We start from the raw sequence: 13,300 nt of genomic DNA, 5'->3' as shown, positions 1-13,300 counted from the left end.
TGACGAGTGCAAGACAAACACGTCAACCCAACGAGCAGTCCCCGGTCCTATATTACACGATTCTGTCAACCTGCCCACAAGCGAGCCGTTCCTGATCGAGACCCACCCCCAAATCTGTTCGTCTTCACCTGCAGCCCGGTGCTCAGTAACGAACACCCGACAGCTCTCGCTTTCTACACGCCCGTTCTCCCACGACCTCTTGCTCTTCTGTCTCGTGTCTATATACCTCATGCAGCTTTATTGTCAATGCTTTCTCTGCGCCTCTCGATGATAGCAAGACCAAAAAGCCAGCCGATTTGTTTGACCACTCGCCTTTTTTTGCTTTGCCGTTTGCACACAAATTTCAGTACTATATCTTACTCTCGCCAACAACCATTACGACAACATGTTGCCACAGCGATCCAGCAGCACCAGCAGCTGCGGGATGTCCAAGAGCAGGCGGTCGCCACTCATTTCCCTCCGTTATGAGGAGACTGCTCAGGCAGAGCTGCCCATCCCGCTGCCACAGCGAAACCCATCAAGGCTGCACCGCTCGCGATCAACTCGCTCGATGGCAACAGTGCGGTCAACAGCCACAGCTGCCACAGCTGCCACGACAGCCACATTCGACATATTGCCAGTGTCAGCCTCGTCCCCATCCTCGTCCCCACAGCCACAGTCGCAGCCGTCATCTCCTACGTCTGCATCGTCTGTGCCATCTATGCGGCCCAAGACGTCCATGTCGTCACTGACATCGTCACCGACAACCTCACAGTCGGCCTCCTCGTCTTCGTGCTCATCACCCACCGTGGCCATGGCGCCATCGATGTCGGGGCCGCTTGTCATCCTGCGACCGCCAATGCTGATCGCACCACCCCAAGAGCAGCACCCCGCTCTTCGCAGGCGTTCGATTCGACCCATTGCCGAAGAAGAGGGGGGTGCAGACGAGGTCTACGTTGGCCGCCGCAGCTACGATCGCAACATCATCGCGTCCAAGCACGACTCGTTTCTGGCACCGTCGCCGTCAACATCAACGCTGCGCGTCAACCAGACGTGCTCGGAGACTGAGACTGAGACTGAGATCCACCGCACGGTGACGGCCAAAACCACACTGAAAAGCGGCCACGTCACGTCGGGATCTGCCGCCACATCATTGCCTGTCAGCAGGGCGGTGTGTGCGAGCCCAACGACAAGAGAGCCCGAGAAGGCGTCTCATAAAGATGGCACAGCCGCTCGCGTTGCACCCGTCGCATCCGTCGGGAAATGTGGTATCGGACATACCAGCAGGGTCAGCGTTGCCTCTGTCAGCAGTGTAACAACCACTGCGACCATGGTCATCAAGGCAGCCGCGCGAAACGCAGCGCAGGAAAAGACGAGGGTCGCCCAGGCGAAGAAGCCCGAGGTCTCGCCTGCTCCGGTGCCAGCCGCGCCGGCGATTCGTGAACGGACGTGGCATCTGTCAAAGGCCTTCAGCTTTCGGTCCAGTGCATCGGACAAGAAGAAGAAACGGCGCAGCAGGTTTGCAGGCCTGTTTGGCTGTTCAGAGGACACAGCCAAAAGCAGCTGTATTAGTGGAGGTTCGGGCGAGATTCTGCCACCATGCACCGCCCGCACAACAGCCACCCCGCCGGCAGACAGTGTGACTAAGCCCAGAGCGTCCTGGTCGATGCCGCTAGGACTTTCTTCGTCGTCGGCCTCCACTCGCCAGAACGCGTCAAAGGCAGAAGATTGCACAACGACGTCAGGGCCCCTTTCCCCGGTCCACCACAACCCCTGCTCTGCTCTGGGCCCTCCCTCGTCCTCGTACTCGTCTTCCCCTTCCGCACTTCCTGCCTGCAGCCAAAACAAGCCCTTGTCGCCGACCCCCTTTATCTTTCGGGCACTGTCGATATCCGATCCACGACGAAAACATCAGTCTAGCAACAGCAACGGCAGCAACCGCATCAGCTTTAGCAGCAATCGTCCCCACCCTCCCCCCAGCGCAGGCCCCGGTGTGTTTGAGCCTATCAGCACATCGATCCCGACCGAGACGCTTATCGAGAATGAGTTGTTGGCGGCGCTGACGTTTTCGCACCGTGGTAGTCTGATGCTCATGGGCCAACGCGCCGACGTCATGGGCGAGGGCGCGCGCGGCTTGGTTGAGGGGGGCGCGGCCGGAGAGGCTCTTCCGCCGGCGATCGAGGTGGAGGCGGCTTCTGTGGCCGAACCGCTGCCGCCTCTTCCATCTGTGCCGCGTGCACGCCCAAGACTGACGGAAGACGCCGAGCGCGAGTCCCACAAGGTGCGGTCGATGTACGACGAAGACGACGTCCTCCGCTGGGAAGACGGACAGCCGCCTGCTGCCGGCGACGACGACCCCGTCAGCCAAGACGCCCAGCCAAAAGGAGCAGCGACAGCACCGCATCTGTGCGTCCTCACGAGCGAGCCGGCTCCGTCGTCTGTTGGCCTGCCCGAGGAGGCGGCTGAGGGCTATAGGAGTGAGCAGAACATTGCCGCGTACGGTTACAATTCCTTGCCGAGCACCTTGCACTGCCGTGTGGAGGAGGTCGTCTGCTGACGGCCAGCCTCTTGTTTCTTGCCCAATTGCCTTCCTTGTCGTTTGTTTCATCTGCCCCAGCACCACTGCCATCACCACCGCCAGCGCGTATTGTGTGTTCCTTGTATTAAGACGTTTCTCTCTCTCTGCAACAAACAGTTCACGCACGCTGTCTTACCCCGCCTCGACGGCCCGACACAGTCTGCATCCCTACGACAATGGCCTCCACCACTTTTCCGACGAAACCGAATCGAGACGAGCATCGATCGTGTCCGTAGCGACGACCGTGTCCTCTACGGGGGCACCGTTGCCGAGGACCCCGTCGTTGCTGCTGTCGCCGCGATCAGCTGGCTCGGACAGCGCCACGAGCAGCAGCAACAACAACAACAACAACAACAACGATAACAACAGCAACAACATCCGGCGGCACCAAAAGCAGCGCGGCCAGTTTGAGCTCGCTGGTGGCCTCGAAGATTGGGAGGATGTAGAAGTGGGGGACGTGGACCGGTTCGGCTTCATCCAGGTGCCCCGACGGCCGCACACGACGACAGCTGCGAGCGGCGACAGCAGCAACAATGAGATGCTGGCGGCGCCGTCTCTGCATGGCCGAGGCGGGCGCAGCAGCCATGGACTGCGCAATATCTCACCGAGCGGGGCAACGATACTGACGCAGCGGTCGGCAGCGACGACGATGGCGGAGGCGGCGCGGTCGTCGATCCGAGCGGCGGCCAACCTGCTGCCACACAATCGTGACCGGAAGTGGTTGGACGAGGCCGGCGATATGCTGACCATGTCACCGGGCGGAATGTCGGACGCAGACGAAGACGGCCTGTCCGAACGGCTGTTTGAAGCACTGAAGCGCAAAGAGTGGGAGCGGTCGGGTAAGTGGCGGCGGATGGCACAGGTTGTGCGGCGGGAAGGCGGAGACGGCGACAACATGGGCGAAGGCGGCGGCACCGACTACGAGTTCGACCGGCAGCATCCCAAGCTGGTCGAGCGGACGTGGAAGGGCATCCCGGACTGCTGGCGGGCGGCGGCGTGGTATTCGTTTCTGGCGTCGAGTGCGCGACGACACGCCAAGGTGGCCGGCGAGAGGAGCAAGAGCGGACCCGGAAGCATCGCCATTGACGACGACCAGGCGCTCATTGCGGCCTTTCACCAGCTGCAGCAGACGAGCTCGCCCGACGACATGCAGATCGACCTGGACGTGCCGCGGACAGTCGGTGGTCACGTGATGTTCCGCCGTCGATACCGTGGCGGCCAGCGGCTTCTGTTCCGTGTGCTGCACGCGCTGTCTCTCTTCTGTGTCGCCGGCACGGGCGGCTACGTGCAGGGGATGGCGTCGCTGGCGGCCACGCTGCTGTGCTACTACGACGAGGAGCGGTGCTTTGTCATGCTGGTGCGGCTGTTTCGACTGCGCGGACTCGAGCGCCTGTACGCACCGGGTTTCGGCGGCCTGGTCGAGACGCTGGCCGAGTTTGAGCAGCAGTGGCTGGCGCGCAACGGTCAAAACGCGGCCGAGAAGCTGGCCGAGCTGGGCATCGACACCATGGCTTATGCCACGCGCTGGTACCTGACGCTATTCAACCTGTCTGTGCCGTTTGCAGCTCAGCTGCGCATCTGGGACGTCTTCATGCTACTGGGCGACGGCGAGGATGCGCTTGGGGAGGAGGAGGACGATGCAGCAGAGGAGGACGATGCAGCGACGAGAGGCGAAGCCGGCAATGCAGACGCTGCAGCCCAGAATAACGACACACCCGCTGCCACATCTTCTCTCGCGTCGGGCGACCTCACCATTCTGCACGCAACCAGCGCCGCTCTCGTCGACGCACTGCAGGACGTGCTGGCCGATGCCGACTTTGAAAACGCCATGAAGGCGCTGACATCGTGGATCCCCGTCAAGAACGAGGACCTGCTCATGAAGGTGGTGCACGCAGAGTGGAAGCAGCGGCAGCGGCGACCCCGATGAGCCGTCTGGCTTTTCCGTCTTTCCTTTTGTCTTTTCCTTTGTCTACCCTATCCTCTCTTTCATTCGTTCCTTTGTTTTACTGTCTCTTTTCTCTTTCGTCTCCGTCTTACTCCTTCCCTTCTCCCGTCATTCACTCGCGTCTTCTTTGTTATTTGCTGTAATCGGTTCCAATACCTACGATACCCCAGGGACCTTTTGTAGGACAGAAAGCCCAGTGTTATTTTCTTTTGGATGTGCTGAGGTCTGAGGGTTACATAAGCGGCTTCAATACCGTTATTCATCATTTGTCAATCGGGCTCACGTGGTCTCTGCCGAATAGGCAGGCGCGAGAGTCCAGCTAGATAGTATATTATCATCACATATCACATATTATTGTGGCAATGCCTCTGTCTGTACGGAGTAGCGAGTGATCGTAATAGTCAGTGAGACAAAACGTCATTATGACTAGTCGGACGATCTAGAAAACGGTGCTGCAGGGGCTGGGCTGCTTCGACCAATCATTCTCCTTTCACCGGTTCACCTGCTCGCTACAAGGCCAACGACCATGAGCCAAACTTGCAAACGTGTCACAGTATCGGATCATGCAAAAGGAGCGTCATCTCCTTCCATGCCCCATAATGAAACGAAGCAAGACCGCCTGTGAGGTAGATAGGATCGTGTGGTATTGAATAACTGCTTCTAGATTCCGGTGTGTTCTCAAACACCCCATCGCCGAAGCTCCACGTGGCTGTGGCAATCCTATTTGAAGGACGAGTACCTGCTGACACCCGAGCATCACCACTAAAGCCTCTAGCCTGCATTATATTCTGACCTCCCGCTGCCCTCGCCCTTATACACCTACACCCTTCGCTTGCATGCAATAGTCTTTATGCTCATGAAATGCCCCCTAGAAACCCCGATTTATCAACGGTAAAGCCATGGCCAGGGCCGGCATCCTCTGACGATATGCTTTCCTGGAACCCAACCTGTCCTTGCTTTTCTCCTCCGTCGTCTGCCACCCTATGCGCTTTATTGGCCGTCTTCGCGGCCATCATCCCAGATCAGAAACATCCAAATTTAACAGAGCCCAAAATGAATAAGGTAAAAGAGGAGGGAGAAGAAGAAGAATGGCAACCATAACTGAAAACAATGGGGGGCAGAAGCAACGGCAGTCACCAACTGTTGCTTCCCAAACAAGAAATTGTATAGTGCCAGAAAGAAGAGAAGGAGAAATAGAAGAAGAGAAGAAGAGAAGAGAAGAAGAGAAGAAGAGAAGAAGAGAAGAAGAGAAGAAGAGAAGAAGAGAAGAAGAGAAGAAGAGAAGAAGAGAAGAAGAAGAGCAAGACAATAACAAGAGCCAAACCGCCGTAAACATACGGAGTATACACATATACATACACAACACCGGATTTGCAGTGGAAATTACTACAATATAGCCGAGGCAGCTGCAGTTGCAGCTAGGCTTTTCTGCAATTGGATTTGACGAAATTGTGACTGAGTGGATTGGGTATAGCGACCGGGAGAGTTCACGCCACGCCCCTTTTTTGTCGATCGTTGTACGAGGATGGCAGTCAATGATGTGAGGGGCGGCGTTGGCCAAAAACAAGCCAAGCTGAGACCAAGCTGAGAAACGCGGGAATACCTTGAGCAGATTTGTCGTAAAAAGCAGACTCCGTTTCGCAGTCTGCCTCCCTTTCTACTGACAGCTGGGTTTCGATGTTTCCGGAAGCGGCATGGTGCAGCATCAGAGGCTTTTGGGCCTGTCCCGGGAACCGAAGTGAGAGCGCGGTAGACTGTCTTTCTCAATCAGTCCTTTCCGTCTCTGTTGCCGCCTGCATTTGTGCCTCCAGTACTGCCCTTATCGTCTGTGGGATGGCCAGACCGAGGTGACCGATGACGCTCGCTGTCGCCTCCGGCTCCGTATGACAATCCGCCCGTCGGATGCGGATCTTCTGACAGCAACGACGACACCGGATGTCCGCCCCCGCTGCGTGGTTGCAACGGCAACGGTGGTGGTGGTGGTGGCGGTATTGAAGCTGGCTGGGAAGCCTGTTGTTGCGCGCGTGTCGCACTGCTTTCCTCACCCTCTCTCGATGAGCCGGTCGCGGACGGTGGTGCCGACGAATACGGCGAGGGCGATATCCCGCGGGACTGTCCCCCGCCGCCACTTCCACTGCCGCTGCCGCCGTATCCGCCTCTGCCTTGGGGTCTGTACGACGACAGATCACTTCGCTGTCGCGTATGACCTCGCCGGCGTCCGGGTGGCGGATTTGCCAATGTCGAGCTGTGGGAAATGGTGGGCGATCGGAATCGGGGCTGTGTGCTTGACGGTGCCGCAGCCGACGGCGGGCCTGTTGCTTTGCGTTTTCTCGGCGATTCCCCTTTGCACATGTTAATCCACGTTGCTACAGACACATGGACCTGGAGAAAAGAGACGAACCTGGAGCAGTACTGGCCTGCCCGGAGCCACTTCCCCCCTGACTCGAGGGCGGCTGCCAGTGGTGAATGTAGAGCGGCGAGGCCTGCGAGTCAGGCTGTTGTTGTCCATGCGGGTGGGCAACATTCGTGTTGAGAGTCGGCAAGTTGGAAGCCCCTCCTCCCATCCCCGGACGGTTGCCAGGTCCTGGAACGCTGTACCCGCGCGCGCGAGACGGTGACACCGGACTTTGCGTCGCAAATTGCACACCCGAAGACGGCACTGGACCAGGTGCTAGGCCCGGTGCGCCCGGTCCACCGCCACCTCCGCCGTACGGTTGTCCGTACAGTTGCTGCTGCTGCAACTGCAGTTGCTGTGCCTGAGACGGCGGCGGCGGCGGATGAGGTGGCTGTGGCAGTGCTTGAGAACTCCGACGTTGCAGCTCGGAAAGGCCAGGGCTGCTGGCCGCGATGAGGTGCTGCTGGTGCTGTTGCTGTTGCTGTAGTTGTGGTGAAAGCTGTTGCAAATGCGGTGGCAGTGGCGGGCCATGAGGGAACATAAATTGATGTGCCCATTCGAGTGCGGCCTGAGGTAAGCTGCCACCGGCCATGCCGGCAAAAACGATCGGCACCATGGGAGGCGGTATACCGCCGTTGAGGGACGTTCGCAGCATTTCGTGCTCGGTACGTCTCTGTTCCAGTCGGATGTTCTCCTGCATGGTTCGCTCTTGCTCAGCCCGGCGTTTATCTTCCTCGGCCTTTGCGATGAGCCACGCTCGCATGGTGTCTTCGCCCCCGTGCTGCTGCCATGGGGGCGGTGGCGGGAGTTGGGGCGTCTCTACCAGCGTGTGAGGGTGAGTAGGGCTGTGGGCTTCTATGGATCTAGAAGGTGGCTGCTGATGCTGCTGCTGTTGGTGCTGTTGCTGTTGTTGTTGCTGGTGCTGTTGCTGCTGGTGCTGTTGCTGCTGGTGCTGGTGCTGCTGGTGCTGTTGCTGCTGGTGCTGGTGCTGGTGCTGGTGCTGTTGCTGCTGGTGCTGGTGCTGGTGCTGGTGCTGTTGCTGTTGCTGTTGCTGTTGCTGTTGCTGCTGTGACAGAGACTGGGATTGCGGCGGTGACTGCATTGACGGTTGCGACTGACCTCCTGGCGGCGCTTGCTGGGCTAGTGTCATTGCCACCGGTGGAGGCAAGCCACGATGAGGCGCTGACATTTGCTGAGTCGATGCTGGACTGTGGTGAGGCAGAGTTGACAGCAGTGATTTTTGGGAAAAGTCCAAATCAAGTAGGAGGGGCGAAAATCGAGACGTGTTTGGCGGTGTTGGTAGGTCATGGACAGACCGGTGGCCGACTCGGATTGGCTGCGGAATGGTCAGCATCCTGGTCTGAGCATTGGCCAGGGAGAGTTGTCGGAGAAGTGGTGAGCTGCGAGCTGCGAGCTGCAAGCTGCTAGCTGCAGGACGAGGTGGACGAAGGAAGACGGGACGACAGGACGAGGGAGTGCAGAGGAATCAAAGAAGAACAAAGAACAAGAAGAGACAACGGGGAGCAGAGGGCGTGAAATAGGCTGAAGAACAGGACGAAAGATGCAGAAATGAAAGGAGAACAGTGACAAGGGGAGGGAGAGAAGCTGCGGCAGACAAGTCGGGACAGGTGCAAAGGGGACGCAACGACTAAATATACCGAGTGGGCGTCGTGCTTGGCAATACAGTCCTGAAGCAAGGCGTGTGACCGAAAATGGCAGAGGAAGAAGGAAATAAGGGCCGTGTCAACATGACAAGGCTTAGGGGTCATGGAAGGAGGGTAAAAGAAAGCGGAAAGACAGCAGAAGGTGGGACTGCAGTGGGGAGAGAGAGAGGGGGGAGATGGCGCCAAGTATGGAAGGGAAAGAAGGAAGCAACAGTGGTGATGGGCTGTGGGATTCACCTTGGAAGAAGCAAGCTGGATGTGGCGACCAGCTCAGTGAGAGAGAGGAAAGGGGAAGCAGGCGAGGAGGCGAGTGGAATAGGAGCGTCGAGGTCACGAAGCCGGACTTCATTTGGTCATGGACGCCGCATGAAAACACGGAGATGCTGAGGCTAGGCTATGCTACTGGACGGGGAAGGGAGACCAACAAGTACGCCGTCCTCTGCTGTGTCCTCGTTTGGTAGACGGGCCCGAAGAGGTAAGGTTGCAAGTTTACGTTTGTCTAGAGAGGGCGAGAGACAAACGAGTGTTTTGATTGACAAGAGGCAGTTAGGTAGGTAAGGCCGGGGAGGGGAACGTGGGACGGGAAGGTATACGAGTTAGAGACAAGAAGGGCAGGGTTGGTGAAAAAAAAGATGAAAGGGGATTGGCACTCGCTGGTTGGTTGCTTTACCAGAGGAGAAAATGCCCGGCCTCGACCTTTTTTGTGTGGTGTTTTTCGTGTTTATGCCTCTTGTTCTTTTTTTTTTTTGCTTTCCTAATCTGTCCTGGTGTCTCCTCTTTGTGGGCGTTTTCCTTGCCGCCAAACGCTGTGGTGGCTCAGAGTTGAGCTACAATGGGGGGGGGGTTAAACAGTTTAGACCGTGTCCGGCAGGCAGGTGCGGGAAGGAAACGATCTGTGTGGAGACAGTTGAATAAGACGGGGTGTGCAAGTGTTATTTCAGGCCGGCAGAAGCGTGTGTCAGAGTGAGATTCACTCACGGGAGTGGGGAGGGGCGTGAGGATGTTGAGGATCTGTGGATCTGCTAGGGGTGATGATGTTATGAGAGAGGGGAGGGGACGGGGGAGCCGGGGCGCTGGGGAGACGAGAGCAGACGGGAGGATACGAGAGGGGAGGAGATGAGAGGAGGACGAGGGAGAGTGAGAAGGATGAAAGACGGCCGGTTCAAGGCACATGTGCACTTGAAGTGCATGTGCTAGTCTGACAGTAGGGGAGAAGCAGCAGCAGCGGCAGCGAGCAGGAAGGTAAGGTAAGGTATAGCATGAGAAGCAATATAGCTATATTGGGAAGGGGGGGGGTGCAAAAGAGGGGCGTGCATCTTGGACAGGCAATGTTCAGTGTGAGAGAGAAAGCAATGAAGCCCTGGAGCATGGGGTACGAATACGTGAATACTTACGGATGGATTAGCTGCTTAGGGTCCTTAGCGGCCATCTTCCCACGCGACCGGGAGACAAGGCTGGTTTCGAGTTGTAGAGGAGGGGGCTAGGTCTCTCTAGCGTGGTCGTTCTTAGTATGTATCTGCAGGCGGCGTCTTTCTTTTGGGGCTTCTCCAGAGCTGTGAGTGGATGTCAGCAGGGCCCCTGGTAAAGCCGGCACGCCCACCGACGTATCCGTTTACGACGTACATTTACGACGTACGTCGTACGTCGTAGACGAAGGGAACGAGAGAGGGGCGGCCACGCCCTACAGGTGATAGAATGTGATGCAGGGCAGCGATACCCATGACGTCCAGGCAGACAGCAGAGCGGAAACGGACGAATCAGCGACGGTCGGGTCTGAAAAGGGGGGCGTGTCAGTACGGCCGGACAAGGAAGAACGAATATGTGCCGTACTTGTGCAAGAGGCCGGGATCAGGCCAGTTGGTCAATGCGGCTATTAGACGCCGCCAGATGGGTCGCCGACGAAACAGACAGCAGGATGGAAGAGCGACAAGGGATGGGAGGACGAAGAGCGAATGGCCAGAGGGGAGGGGGAGAAGAACGGCTGCATTCGGAGATGAGGGGCTTCCAGGCCGCTAAAAAGCTGATAAGCCAGCTGGACGGCCATCGGTATCTTTCCGTTTTGGACCAGTTCGGGTCCAGGATGATGCTATGGGTTTGGAAGGTGTAAGTCCGTTGCATGTCTGGTTGGGTGGGTGCACAACGGGCGGTTGGAAACCGAGGGTAGGGCTATACTACTACATAGTATGTATCTTAACTTGCTGTAGGCTAGTGCAGCTGGTTTGTTATCGTCAGCTCAGCAGTCGGTCCACGCTCGCTAGCTTTGTCCGGGCCCCTGTTCTGGGTGTGTGCTGCGTCTTCGTGGGATAAGGTTTTCTGTCGGGGGCCAGACGCGGTATATAGTTTGTGTCCGTGCAAAGCAGAGGCGCTGGGGTGTGCTCACAGGTGGGAAGAGGGAAGAGGGGGAGTGTCCACGAGTCGTCGGCGTCCTGCGGTGTGAGGCCATGGCAGCGATGAGCAGACCCATTGGAGTGGGTTCCGGTGGTGGTGCTGCTGGTGGTGCTACTGGTGCCGCCACCGATATCGATGCTGCTGCTGTGGCAGAGGCTGGTCGGCCGACTGAAGGCCAAGGCCAATAATGCAAGGGCATGCACACGTCGACCGGATGTAGGTGCGCACGCCGTAAGATGCATTTCATGCTCGTATGTAGCATGTGTGTAATGGTCGGCGGCCCCCAGCAGGCGGCCCTGGGCGGAGTGGCCGGTGCGGATACGAAGCGATGTGTGTGTGTGGAGGATAAGGAGAGACAAGAGGCCTCAAGAACGGGCGGAAATTGTGACAATGGAGAGGACAGAGAGCAACAAGAGCAACAAGAGCAGCAGCAGCAGGGGAAGGTGTGCGCTCTGTCGGCTCGCATGCCCTTTCCCTGGCCATTGCAGGGTGTGCGGGAAGGAAGATGAAGGGGGGCGGAGGGCGGACACCCTTGTTTGCGCCTTCCCTTGATTGCTGTCTCCGTCCCCGGTCTCGCTGCGGGCGCGAGAGAGGGCCGCTCTTTCCTCACGGGGTGTACGGAGTATGCATGTAGGAGCATATGCGCTGTCCGCCCTGCATGTGGCTAATATACGAGCAGCTAGCTGGCTTGATTGTGGCTCATTGCAGGCCTGCTTTACGAGCCGGCTTCTCAATCGGGACATAGCGCGGCCACCATCCGCTTCCCCACGGACAGACGGACAGTGCTCTCTGACATGAGGCTGCGGCTGCCGAGCTGGCTGTTCAAACGAGGCCGAGGTCTCGTGCACCAGCACGGACTGCTTTCCGGGTCCCACCACGTATTACTATCTTACATGGCGACTCAGGCGCCTCCTCGTCTGCATCTCGTATGGCAAATGAAAGGCCTTGTTTTCATTTAAGAGAATTGCAAAAAAAGCAAAAGGATCCCAGGCCCCAAGATTACAGCAATCCGACCAGGGCTGGAGGGTGAAACCATGGGCTGTGGGCCGTGGCTCGGGGGGGGGAAGAGAAAAGAAGAGAAGACCCCTGTCGTTGTGTAGCACCTGTAAGGAGGAGGATAATACTATGTAGCAGTCCCTGTATGCGAGAAAAATACTGCGTTATTCTACTGGATGGACAGGCACTTCGTATCGAGGGCCAACGGGGAGACCAGCCTGGCTAGGGCTCGGGATGACTGGAAATGATAGGTTGGGGCAGAGAGGAGAAAAAAGGAAGGAAATAGAAAAAGGAAGGGAGAAAAGAAGAAAAAAGGAAGAAGGAAATCGGGAGAGAGGACTGGCGGCGGGGTTACGCTCGTTTGACGCGGCGAATCCATCTTACTTTTTCTTGCAAATTGGGGAGAATACCACCTTCTCCTTGCAGGCGAGAGCAGACCGGTTGAGCGTACGGGACATTGCAAGATACCATGAGGCCTGGCCTCCGCTCCATTCCCAGGCCGTTACAGAGGGGCGTTGGAGCCACAACAGGAAGTCGGCCAGATCGGGCAAACCTGGCCGTATCGGCTGGAGACTTTCGCACGGAGCAGCGTCGCAGAGCCTTAGAGGCCCCCCATTTTGGGGGGGGGGGGGCGGGCGGGGGTCGGGCGCATCCACCGGAAGGCGACGGGACGGGAAAAGAAGGACCGCCAGCAGGACAGAGTGGTGGATCTGCCCCAAAGCGGTAAGATACAGGAAGAGGGCCGAGGTGACGAGGCCGAATCCATGCGCCAGCTGCAGGGCTCCTGCAACGAGTTAGACAGGGCGGAGCCTTTTTTTTTTTTTTCGTACGAGCAGGCTATTCTTCCGACGTGGAAAGAGTCTAGCAGCCAGGACGAAGAGCAGCTGAAGTAGGAACTGGTGTACTCGCCTGCCCCGTACAGTAGCTTCGTAGCGATGCCAGAGTGCGGGGGGCTGCTGGAATGGGATTTCGGTTACACCGATAGTGCTGAAGAGAGACAAGCTGGGGTTCTGTTGAGCCGGGAAGGATTAGAGAGAGGTCTGTGTGCTGTGGCAGTGGGCCGATACATTGGGCCTGGCAGTATGTGTCACGTGTGAGGGATGTGAACGTGGGAGGAGGACGAAAGAGGCAGAAAACAGCAAAAGACACGATCCCAGCGGCCTTTTAGACAGCCTCGCCCGACAAACGATCCGTCGTGCAGAGGCGGTCTGTCAGACGGGAAGCCAGGCGGCCGGTCCTTTTCCTCCTGCTTGTCTCCTTGCGTCAGACTGCGAGACTATGTACTCCGTACGTCGTACGTCGTATGTGCCGGTCATGCCAAGTCTCCGAGCCCCCTTTTGTGTATGCGACCGAAA

The 13,300-nt window shown here is 57.8% G+C and overlaps 2 protein-coding genes across 2 annotated transcripts; one reads left to right on the top strand and one right to left on the bottom strand.

Moving 5' to 3' along the window:
- Positions 1-385: 385 nt before the first annotated feature.
- CMQ_4701 (tbc domain protein) lies at positions 386-4,484 on the top strand (the record flags this gene model as incomplete). Its single annotated transcript, XM_014312857.1, has 2 exons — positions 386-2,475; positions 2,675-4,484. The coding sequence occupies 2 exons, from the start codon at positions 386-388 to the stop codon at positions 4,482-4,484; spliced, it is 3,900 nt and encodes a 1,299-aa protein (XP_014168332.1).
- A 1,785-nt stretch (positions 4,485-6,269) lies between these two features.
- On the bottom strand, positions 6,270-7,660 carry CMQ_4865 (uncharacterized protein; the record flags this gene model as incomplete). The annotated part of the gene is made up of 3 exons (XM_014313021.1): positions 6,270-6,450; positions 6,548-6,614; positions 6,904-7,660. 3 exons carry the CDS (start codon positions 7,658-7,660, stop codon positions 6,270-6,272), a joined length of 1,005 nt encoding a protein of 334 aa, XP_014168496.1.
- Between the last annotated feature and the right edge of the window lie 5,640 nt (positions 7,661-13,300).

The sequence above is a fragment of the Grosmannia clavigera genome (assembly GCF_000143105.1).
Source record: "Grosmannia clavigera kw1407 unplaced genomic scaffold GCSC_97, whole genome shotgun sequence".
Lineage (NCBI taxonomy): Eukaryota > Fungi > Ascomycota > Sordariomycetes > Ophiostomatales > Ophiostomataceae > Leptographium > Leptographium clavigerum.
Note: the sequence above shows the minus strand (reverse complement) of the source record. Positions and strands in the feature narration are given on the sequence as shown.